The sequence below is a fragment of the Sus scrofa genome, chromosome 10, assembly GCF_000003025.6.
Source record: "Sus scrofa isolate TJ Tabasco breed Duroc chromosome 10, Sscrofa11.1, whole genome shotgun sequence".
Taxonomy (NCBI): Eukaryota; Metazoa; Chordata; class Mammalia; order Artiodactyla; family Suidae; genus Sus; species Sus scrofa.
In genome coordinates this window covers 31,103,027-31,115,045 of record NC_010452.4, presented here as the reverse complement: position 1 = coordinate 31,115,045, position 12,019 = coordinate 31,103,027, and the positions used below count along the sequence as shown (strand labels likewise).

General features: G+C 39.8%; 1 protein-coding gene across 5 annotated transcripts in view; it reads right to left on the bottom strand.

The window, feature by feature from the left end:
* The window catches only part of KIF27 (kinesin family member 27), a 91,768-nt gene that overhangs the window by 2,855 nt on the left and 76,894 nt on the right, over positions 1–12,019 (bottom strand). For 2 of the 5 annotated variants that reach the window (XM_021064653.1, XM_021064654.1), the window contains exons 16-18: positions 11,148–11,346; positions 9,486–9,650; positions 26–1,473 (exon numbers count right to left, since the gene is read on the bottom strand). In XM_021064653.1, the coding sequence (XP_020920312.1) occupies positions 989–1,473; positions 9,486–9,650; positions 11,148–11,346 (849 nt within the window). In that variant the 3' untranslated portion in view covers positions 26–988. Of the gene's footprint in view, positions 1–25; positions 1,474–8,801; positions 9,651–11,147; positions 11,347–12,019 lie in introns of those variants that run through there. The other 3 variants (XM_021064656.1, XM_021064655.1, XM_021064657.1) reach the window with 3 other exon arrangements.

The window sequence follows — 12,019 nt, the reverse complement described above, 5'->3', positions numbered from 1 at the left end:
AAAAAAAAAAAAAAAAAACCAAACTGCAGTTTTTATATTATATAATAAGATTTAAACCAAAAAAAAAAAAAAAATCTTGAGAAAAAATTTCAGTATATTAAGCCCATAAGGTTATTGGCTAAAGATCCTCTAGCTAGACTTTAAGCTTTACAGGTGTACTCGATGCAACCAGGTATCTTTTCTTGGAAGTGTCAGAATGCTTTAATGTTATTCTATCCTTGTTTCTCTATTCCATGGAACTGTATTCATTTCCCCCCGTTTTAGGTGAATAGATAGGGCAGGAGAGAGATGAAAATTTATATTCCAAAATATGAGAAAACCAATACTATAATACTCTACGAACAATTTTAGAAAAAGAGCAGAGACCAGGTTTAAAAAGTCAAGACTGACTGCTCAATCTCTATGGGCTCTGAGGACCATAAATGAAATTTAATCCATAACCCTAGACAGGTGATGACGTCTGGCACAAATATTCAACTGTGCCAAAATATACACAGCAGGTGACTCTCCCTCTGACAGAAGCAATGTCTAACTTTTTTTTTAAATAACAAAATATATTTGAGAATAACAATAATATAAATTTATAAGATAATTACTGTATTATAATATACTTTTATAATATAATAATATACTTTTATATTGTATAATGATAGACATTTGATGGATATTTTAGTTTTTCTCCTCTTAGTTTTGTTATTCAAATATGCCTGGAAAAAAATTTTAAGCACATTTATAAGTGGAAATATTTTAATGTTCCATGACTTGATAGTATTGTAAAACATGTGTTTCATTATAGTGAAAATACAAATTAAAACTCCTCAAATATACTATAGAAGATATATTCATCCATAGTGTACAAAAAGATTAGGGATTCCTTTCTCTCCTTTTATCCTGAAGGAAGAGCTAGTGAGCTTAAGCTTTAATTTTTAACAGGTTAGAATAAGGAATCTTACACATCTACTAAATTAAAATGTCTTTTGTTAAATGCTTAAGTTTTTAAGTCACTCGTTTTCCTAACTACTTCAATGGAATCAGCACTCATAGATCCAACCCCAACTCCAAGACTGGAACGTCGTAATGATAGTTCCAAGGCAGAGATTTGACGTAACTCTTTGTGACACAACTTTACAGGTGTGACACCATGCAGCTGTCCCACATTTCCTACTGGCTGAATTTGGGGTGATGGTCGACTGAGGGATTCTGTAAACTGATTTTCATCTATTTCTGTTTTGTCCTCAATGCTTAACAAATGTCCACTAGTGGGTGCTAAAGAGCTACAAATTGGAGGTAATTCTGGGCCATTTTCCCAGAGCTTCTGAGGATTTGGTTGTGTTCTTAAGCTGCTTGTGGAAATGTCTAATTCTGTTTCCCTTCCATTTAATTTCATACTTTCAGTTCTGGATGCCCATTTTAATTCTTCTGAAACCACTCCTTCTGCTTCTGGGTTCTGGACTCCATCTCCAGCATCATGATCTAAAAATAATCAAATATGCAGAAAAAAATTGTTTCCTCAAAAATAGGTATTTTAATCATGATATCCTAATATAACCACATTATTATCATGCAATATAAATTATGTCTTTCAGCTTATTTGTTAAATGATTTGAGAAAAACAAATTGAATATGAATTATTCTTATTTCACTTAGAGGCCTCTTGCATGTAAAAAACTGAGTACTTTTTTTTTTGCCTTAAGGACCCGCACCTGCAGCATATGGCGGTCCCCAGGCTAGGGGTCCAGTCAGAGCCACAGCTGCTTGCCTACACCATAGCCACAGCAACACCAGATCTGAGCCATGTCTGCGACCTACACCACGGCTCATGGCAATGCCAGATCTTAACCCACTGAGTGAGGCCAGGGATCGAATTTGATGTCCTCATGGATACCAGTCAGATGATTCGTTTCCACTGAGCCATGGCAGGAACTCCCTGAGAAGTTTTAATTAATGGAACAAAATAGAGAAATAGCCTTCTGGAGATCTTGGTACCACATGGAAACACCGGAGTACTTTAGGCCTCTCCGGTGCCCTTCCACACCGGCCTCCACTGGCCTTGCCACTGGTGAATCACATTCCAATCCTGGTCCTATCTCCAGGGAATCTTCTGGGACTTGGCCTTATGTGTGTGAAAACCTCGTCTTGGTTGACACTCCCAGCAAGAGAGCAGGGTTATTCTGCCTGAATGTACTCTGAGGTACATACCACAGCTTCGACCATCAAGATGAAAATGACAGCACACCCCTCGGGGCGGGGGGGGGGGGGCGCTCCATTGGAATGAGTGATGGGAGCGAGTGAAGAAATCAAAGCTTGAGGCTATCACATCACAAACTGACAAAATCACAAAGACAAAATTTAAGAGAAGTCCATATAGGTACTAGACCTAATGCAAAGAAAAAACACCAACTCTAACATATGTTGAGGATGCAATTAGTACACTTCTGGTCCTGAGAATACAAGTTTAAAAGCAGAAGTTGCACACTGGCCGCTCCTGAGCCAAATGTGGCCCACAGATACGTTTTACTTAGCCTATGAATATACCATAAAATTTTTTTAAGTTTTTGGAAAGTCTCATATAAAAATACAGATTTCTGGCTTTTATAGAAAAATGAGAAGAACTGACAATTTCTGCCTGGCAACGGCAGCTGGAGCAGAGCTGCCCCTGCCAATTGAGACAACTGCTGAGTCCCATTGCTCAAGCTGCCTTCCTGGCTTCTGCAGGCATCTTAGTTTGTGATTCCCGGTTTAAAACCTCACTGATTTCCTATATAACCATTAAAAATTGTGAATCACTTTATTGTACACCTGAAACTTAACATAATATGGTACATCAACTATACCTCAAGAAAAAAAAAAAAAAGAAAATTCTTACACACAAAAAACCTGAACTAGCAAATGATGTAGATCCTCACATGGAATTAGCAGCTATAAAGTTGACTGTAATGATCAGAGTAGCTCCCAAACTTTGCTGCCCATTAGTGTTACCTGGAAGCTTTTAAACATCTTGATGCCTAATAACTTATAATGAAAAAGAATAAAGTATGCAGGTTCAATCCCTGGCCTTGCCCAGTGGGTTAAGGATCCGGTGTTGTTGCAAGCTGTGGCGTAGGTTGCAGATATGGCTCAGATCTGGCGTTACTGTGGCATAGGCCTGCGGCTGTAGCTCCTATTCAACCCAGGAACTTCCTGTAGCCCAGGAACTTCCATATGCCATGGGTGTGGACATTAACAAATAAATAAATTAAATAAAACCCCAATCAACTGAATACTGAGACAGTTATGTATTAACTAGAATACTGATTATTAAGCAAATACATTTTAGGGAACTCGAAATTTGATGTATTTAAATTGCTATATTCTATAATTCAAATCTTACTTAATGTCATTGTACTAGAGCAGCGTTTTGTTTTTTGGGTTTTTTTGGGTTCCTTTTGTCTTTTTTTTAGGGCCACACCCACAGCATATGGAGGTTCCCAGGCTAGGGGTCTAACTGGAGCTACAGCTGCTGGCCTATGCCAGAGCCACAGCAACGCCAGATCCAAGCCTTGTCTGCAACCTACACCACAGCTCACAGCAACCCCAGATTCTTAACCCACTGAGTGAAGCCAGGGATCAAACCTGCAACCTCATGGTTCCTAGTCGGATTCCTTTCCAATGTGCCAAGATGGGAACTCCTAGAGCAGCATTTTGAAAGGATGTAGTACAAGCTATATCACCAATGTGATTCCAACTTATTTTTTTCAAAGCATGGGGAAAATATTGAAAAGAATTATTCTGAAATGTAAACAGTTGTGGGTAGGATTTTGGGTGATTTTTTTCTATATTTTCAAAGTTTTCTATATTGACTATGTACTACTTTTTATAGCCAAAAAATAAAAATATTTAAAATATTTCTAGGTGAAATAACAAATTAGCTGAAATAACATCTTTGACATAATTATTACTAAGACTAGTTACCAGACAAGTTGGTAAGACAGGAATTATCCTCAGTTTACACATCTCCAAGATTTTTTTTGTTTGTTTTGTTTTTTAGGGCCACACCTGCAGCATATGGTAGTTCCCAGTCTAGGGGTTGAATCAGGGCTGCAGCTGCTGGCCTACACCACAGCAACTCAGGATCCGAGCCGCATCTGCAACCTAAGCACAGCTCACAGCAACACCAGATCCTTAACCCACTAAGCAAAGTTTGTTACTGCTGAGACATGTGGGCACTCCCCACACATCTCCAAGATTATATAACTTTTTTTTTAGCTTTCTGTGTTTGTTTCATCGAAGAGCATGATAAGGATCCAGGTTTCTTAAACCTGGTTATGACCATTTACCACACTGTCGTTTTGTTATTTGTCATTTGTCATCTTTTCTATTTCATCTTGGTTTAGTCTTGGAAGATTGTACTGTTCCAAGAATTTGTCCATTTCTTCTAGGTTGTTCGTTTTATTGGCATATAGTTGCATAGAGTAGTCTCTTATGATCCTTTGTATTTCTGTGATGTCCGTTGCTACTTCTCCTCTTTCATTTCTAATTTTATTCTTTTGAGTCCTCTTTTATTCTTGATCAGGCTAGCTAAGGGTTTATCAATTTTGTTGATCTCTTCAAAGAACCAGCTTTTCGTTTCATTGATCTTTTCTATGGTTTTCTTCGTTTCTATTTCATTGATTTCTGCTCTGATCTTTATGATTTCTTTCCTTCTACTCATGTTGGGTCTTGTCTGTTCTCCTCTCTCTAGCTGCTTTAGATGTAAAGTTAGCTTGTTTATTTGAGCTTTTTCTTGTTTCCTGAGGTGGGCCTCTATTGCTATAAACTTTCCTCTTAGAACGCCTTTTGCTGCATCCCATAGGTTTTGGAGTGTCGTATCTTTGTTGTCATTTGTTTCTAGGTATTTTTTAATTTCCTCTTTGATTTCTTGAGTGATCCATTGGTTGGTTAGTAGCATGTTGGTTAGTCTCCACGTGTTTGTGTTTTTTGCAGTTTTTTTCCTTGTTGTTGATTTCCAGTTGTGTAGTGTTGTGGTCTGAAAAGATGCTTGATATGATTTTAATGTTCTTAAAGTTACCCGAGGTTGGATTTGTAGCCCAGGGGGTGATCAATCTTAGAGAACGTTCCATGTGCACTTGAGAAGCATGTTATTTTGCTGCTTTTGGATGGAATGTCCTATAAATATCTATTAAGTCTATCTGGTCTAATGCTTCATTCAGGGCCTGTGTTTCCTTATTGATTTTCTGACTGGATGATCTGTCCATTGCTGTAAGTGGGGTGTTAAAGTCCCCCACTATGATTGTGTTATTGTCAATTTGTCCTTTTAAGGTTGTTTGTTAGCAGTTGCCTTATATATTGTGGTGAACCTATGTTGGGTGTGTAGATATTTAAAATTGTTATAACGTCTTCTTGGATTGATCCTTTGATCATTATGTAATGACCTTCTTGGTCCCTTAAAACATTCTTCATTTTAAAATCTATTTTGTCTGATATGAGTATTGATACTCTGGCTTTTTTTTTTTTTTTTTGGTCTTTTTGCCTTTTCTAGGGCTGCTCCCATAGCACATGGAGGTTCCCAGGCCAGGGGTCCAACTGGAGCTGTAGCTGCCGGCCTACGCCAGAGCCACAGCAACGCGGGATCTGAGCCATGTCCGCAACCGACAAAACAGCTCACGGCAACGCTGGATCCTTAACCCACTGAGCAAGGCCAGGGATCGAACCTGCAACCTCATGGTTCCTCGTCAGATTTGTTAACCACTGTGCCACGACAGGAACTCCTCTACTCTGGCTTTTTTTTTTTCTTATCCCGTTTGCTTGGGATATTTTATTCCATCCTCTCACTTTCAATTTGTTTGTGTCCCTAGAGGTGAAGTGGGTCTCTTGAAGGCAGCATATATATGGACCTTGTTTTTGTATCCATTCAGCCAGTCTATGTTTTTTGGCTGGGGCGTTTAGTCCATTAACATTTAAGGTAATTATTGATATGTATGTTCTTATTGCCATTTTCTTAATTGCTTTGGATTTGTTTTTGTTGCTCTTTTTTCTTCCCTTCTTCTCTTGTTCTCTCCTCTAGTGGTTTGATGGCTATCTTTAGTGTTGAATTTGAGTTGATTTTTCTTATTTGTTTGTGTATCAATTGTAGATTTTTGGTTTGCAGTTATTCTGAAGTTTTGATATAAGAGTCTATATACATACACGAGATTATTTTAAGTTGTTGGTCTCTTAATTGGAAGTGCATCTCCAGTGTCCTGCATTTGTTCCCACCTCTTCTCATGATTTCTGGTTTTGGTGGCATAATTGAGTATGGATGATTTCATATCTTTACTGTATGTATACCTTTATTGGTGAGCCTTGGCATTTGTGGCCTTTTTGTTTCTGCCTAGAGAAGTTCCTTTAGCATTTGTTGTAAAGCTGGTTTAGTGTTGCTGAATTCTCTTAGCTTTTGCTTATCTGTGAAGCTTTGGCTTTCTCCTTCAAATGTGAATGAGAGCCTTGCTGGGTAAAGTAATCTTGGTTGGCAGTTTTTTCCTTTCATCACTTTAACTATATCATGCCACTCCCTTCTGGCCTGCAGAGTTTCCATGGTATGTTATTTGTTTCTTTTCCCTAGCTGCTTTCAAGATTTTCTCTTTGTCTTTAATTTTGGTCAGTTTGATTAATATGTGTCTTGGTGTGTTCCTTCTTGCGTTTATTTTATGTGCTACTCGTTGTGCTTCCTGGATTTGAGTGAGTGGCTCCCTTCCCATGTTAGGGAAGTTTTTGGCTATTATCTCCTGGAATATTTTTTCTGTCCCCTTCTCCCTCTCTTCTCCTTCTGGCACCCCTATAATACGGATGTTGGTGCATTTGATGTCCCAGAGTTGTCTGAGACTCTCTCTCTTCATTTGTTTTCAATCTTTCTTCTCTTTTCTGTTCTGCATCCGTAATTCCCACTAATCTGTCCTCCACCTCGCTTATTCGTTCCTCTGCCTCCTGTATTCTGCTGTTAGCTGCTTCTAGTGAATTTTTTGTTTCAGTTATTGTATTTTGCATCTCTGCTTGTTTAAGTTTTATATCTTGTATCACTTTGCTCAGTGTTTCCTGTACGTTATCCATCTTTGCCTCCACTTTATTTCTAATGTCTTGCATCATCTTCAGCATCAACAGTCTAAAGTCTTTTTCCTGGAGGCTGAGAATCTCCTGATCACTTAGCTGATTTTCTGGGGTTTTTTGTTTCTCCCTCATCTGAGTTATAGTTCTCTAGTCTTTTCATTTGTATAGGTTTTTGGTGTGGTGACCTTTTTATAGATGGTAGAGTTGTAGCCTCTCTTACTTCTGGTGTCTGCCCCCCTTGGGGCTGAAGTTGGTATGGGGGGCTTGCTGTAGGCTTCCTGATGGGAGGGAATGATGCCTGCCCACTGGCAGGTGGAGCTGATTCCTATCCCTCTGGTGGGTGGGGCTTTGTCTCTGAATGGGATTAGAGGTGGGGCTGTGTGCCTGGGGGGGAGGTTCTTTAGGCAGTCTGTTTAGTGATGGGCGGGGCTGCGATCCCACCTGGATTGTTGTTTGCCCTGGGACTTCTCAGTGCTGATGGGTGGGGCCAGATTTTCCCAAAATGGCCACCTCCAGAGAAAGGCACACTGCTGAATATTCCTGAGAGTTTTGCTTCCAATGACCTTCCCCCACAACAAGCCACATTCACCCCTGTTTTCCCAGGAGGTCCTCCAGGAACTGCAGTCAGGTTTGACCCAGATTCCTATGGAGACTTTGCTTTGCCCTGGGATCCAGTCCACTTAAAAGTCTGTGTGTGCCTTTTAAGAATGGGGTCTCCATTTTCCCCAGTCCTGCGGAGCTCCTTTGCACGAGCCCCACTGGCCTTCAATGCCAGATGCTCTGGGGGCTCTTTCTCCCACTGCCAGATCCCCACTCATGGGAGCTTGATGTGGGGCTCAGAACTCTCACTCCTGTAGGTGAGTCTCTGTGAACCAGTTACTTTCCAGTCTGTGGGGCTTCCCACCTGGGAGGTATGGGGTTGCTTAAATCATGTAATCACCCCTCCTACCTCTTGATGTGGCCTCCTCTTTGTCTTCTGGAGTAGGATACCTTTTTGAAAGTTTCCGGTCCATTTGGCTGAAGATTGCTCAGCATTTGGTTGTAAATTTTGTTGTTTTTAGGAGAGAAGTTGAGCTCCAGTCCTTCTCTTCCACCATCTTAATCCCATTGATCCGGAAGTTTTAAGTTTTGTTGACCCCACTTTATAGATGTGGAAACTGGAGGCAGGGGTAAGCCACATGGACTCTTGGATCTTTCATGCCTGAGTTCACAATGCTTCTCTTCTCCAGGAATCAGTGCTCCTGCTCTTAGTATCACAGATAAGGCAGGATCCAGTCACAGCAAAGCATGCTCAGGGTGAACACGTCCCCTCCCGAGTCAGAGCAGCATGTGGGAGGCCTTGCCCTGCCCTGCACAGTGCACATCACGCGCCCTCACACCCACAGTCCTGTAATTGTCTTTTTAACCAAGATATAATTGATACATAACATTATATTCATTTCAAGTGTACTCTTTACATTTTGTTTACTGATCTTTAAGTACTTACTTTTCTTTACAGGTACAAAATAGCTGTGTTCCTGAAAGACTGTAAATTAAACTTTAAAAAGCCATACTTAAGTCATTAGAAGAATATTTTCTATATTATTTTATTTTGTCTTTTTAGGGCCGTACCTATGTCATATGGAGGTTCCCAGGCTAGGGGTCAAATCGGAGTCATAGCCACCAGCCTATGCCACAGCCACAGCAATGTCAGATAAAAGCCACATCCATTACCTGTGCCACAGCTTATGGCAATGTTGGATCTTTAACCTACTGAGTGAGGCCAGGGATTGAACCCACATCCTCATGGATACTAGTCAGGTTCTTAGCCTGCTGCGCCACAACAGGAAATCCAAGAATACATTATTTTAGAGATGGTGGTGGCATTAAAGCTAAATATAACACCTTCGTGGCACTTTTTACTTCTGCAAAGTTCTTTATCATGTTTTAGCCTATCATTGAGGAAGGTGGTACTTCTATATATCTCATGTAATTATGCAAGAAAACATCTCTGTCTCAATGATGGGTTTTATTATAATTTTGAATTTCCAGAGGTCATGATATTTAAAAAAACCTGATTGATCTTAGACATACATACAATACTATTTTACCTTTACTGTTATTATTCTCTATTTCTTGTGATAATCAGAAGGCTTAATTTACTATAAAATAGGAAAGCAAAGCTATCCTATAATATAGGGTTATTTTAAGAATTAAATGAGTTAGGAAACGCCAGAGCCCCTGGTACACAGCAGGTGATCCAATAAATGATCATTTCCTTCCCACATATACATTTGCTCATTCATTTTCTCTAGAATTTTGTCTTACACATAGACTAGACAACTATTTTTGTTTACAGAGACAAACAGAAGTATCTAATCCTAAAAAACCCACTACAAACCATGCTATGGTGCTAGCATGACAAATAACACTACATCTCTTACTTTCTGATGGTACTAGTTGCTGCCGAATTGCTCCCCCTACCAGTTCCTTAAGTTTCTTCTTAAGATCTCTGCTGGTTCTCTTATAGAAATAAAGATCTCTTTCCAGCTGCTGAATTTTATCTTCATAATTTTTTAAAGTTTCCATAATGCCTTCCCCATCTTGCTCTATAAAATAAAAATTTACATTTAAAATCAGTTAAAATAAATGATTGAAAATTATGTTCAACACACTCACAGACATGGAGAGCAGATGTGTCGTTGCCAAGGAGGTGGGGGAGGAAGCGGATGGACTGGAAGTTTGAGGTTAGTAGATGCAAACTATTACATTTAGAATGGATAAGCAGTGAAGTCCTACTCCATAGCACAGGGAACTATATCCAGTCTCTTGAGATAGAACATGATGGGAGATAATATGAGAAAAAAATATATATATGTATATATAAACTGGGTCACTTTGCTGCATGGCAGAAATTGACATAATATTGTAAATCAACTATGATAAAAAAATTATTTATTTATTTATTTTTGTCTTTTTTAGTGCTGAACCTACAGCACATGGAAGTTTCCAGGCTAGGGGTCAAATCTGAGCTGTAGCCCGCAGCCTAAACCACAGCCACAGCACCTCCAAATCCAAGCCACATCTATAACCCACACCACAGCTCACAGCAAGTCAAGGAAATCCTGTCATCAGGCAACTGGGTGCTAATTAACTGGTTATAGAATTAACTTAGAGGCAAACTGCCTCAACATTCAAATGCATATATTTTCCAATTTTCTGCTTACTCAGGTTGCTTCTTCCAGATCCCTTTTAATCCACTGCCAGCTATAGGTTCATGACAATCAAGACTAAGCAACTAAGGAGCCCAGATTGATGCATTCCCAGTGTCATCAGGCAGTGATTTTATTGCGATAGTAACTTTTGGTGCACCAGCCATAAGCCCAGGTATTGTAAAGATCAACTGCTATGATAACTCTTTCCACACCAGAGTTGACAGGTGAACTACTATGCACTGATAACTGTATGTGCCTATCAATGGTAGACTAATTTTGACATAAGCTATAGCCATAATGCATAAAATTTATAATTGACTGGAGTTCTCCTATGGCACAGTGGGTTAAGGATCTGATGCTGACACTGCAGTGACTTGGGTTGCTGCTGTGGTGTAGGTTCAATCCCTGGCCCAGGGACTTCTATGTGCTGTGGGCACAGCCAAAAAAAAAAAAATTATAATTGACTGATAATTGTAACAAGAAATATAACCAGAAATCTGACAGAACCTATCACTTTAATTTTATGATGGGAAAGTGATTTAAATAGCAAGATTTTATATCCTTGGAAGACAGGAATTTTTCAACTGTTCATCACCAAGTCAGAAGCCATCTCAGATTTCTACATAAAAACAAGACCAACAACAAACTAACAGGATTGTAGCAGTTCTCTGTGTGGCATGAGGGACAGGGAGAGGGGATGGCATCTCAGGTAAGAATAGTCCTACATCAAAGTCAACCATCCCAGCATGTAGACCAAAATACGTGATGCACAACACCCAGATAAGCAGTAACTACTTATGCATGCTGGGCTTTGACTGATCCAAATCTGTCCCAGGTTCCTTTCTCAACCCCCTCCTACATATCACCTTCACACAACTGATAAGGGGTTACCTTTGAAATGATGTAACAGCAGCTGCGTTTTTTGCTCGTGTTCCTTTTGCTGGAGAGTCAGTCTCCGGTCACACTGCAATTTCAGATGTTCTAGTGCAGATTCCAACTCACGAACCATACTGTCTCGTTCCAGAAGTTTCATTTTAATTTCTTCATTCTGTAACTGTAGTTTACGTTCAGCTTCTCGCAAATTAATCACCTAGCAAAGACATTTTTTGACCTTTTAAGTATGTCTTAGACAGCCTAATGTAATAAATTTACTTCTCTTAGACTTCATAAAGATAAACTCCTGGAGTTCCCGTCGTGGCGCAGTGGTTAACGAATCCGACTAGGAACCATGAAGTTGCGGGTTAGATCCCTGCCCCTGCTCAGTGGGTTAACGATCCGGTGATGCCGTGAGCTGTGGTGTAGGTTGCAGACGCGGCTCGGATCCCGCCTTGCTGTGGCTCTGGCGTAGGCCAGTGGCTACAGCTCCGATTCGACCCCTAGCCTGGGAACCTCCATATGCCGCGGGAGCGGCCCAAGAAATAGCAAAAAGACAAAAAAAAAAAAAAAAAAAAAAAAGATAAACTCCCTTAATCACCATGGTATAACTAAGTAAATGCTTTGTAATCTACCCACAAAATAAATAACCTTTGAATTTTGGGGGATTCTAAATTGGAAAACTTTAGTTACTTTATTTTATATCTTACTTTATTTTGCCTTTCCTGCAGCATGCAGAAGTTCCCAGGCCAGAAATCAAACGCACCTCACAGGAGTGACCTGAGCCACAGCATTGACAACACCAGATCCTTAACCAGCAGGCCACCAGGGAACTCCAAAACTTCATTTTAAATATAATATTGCTATAACAATCACCCTGCTATTCCCTT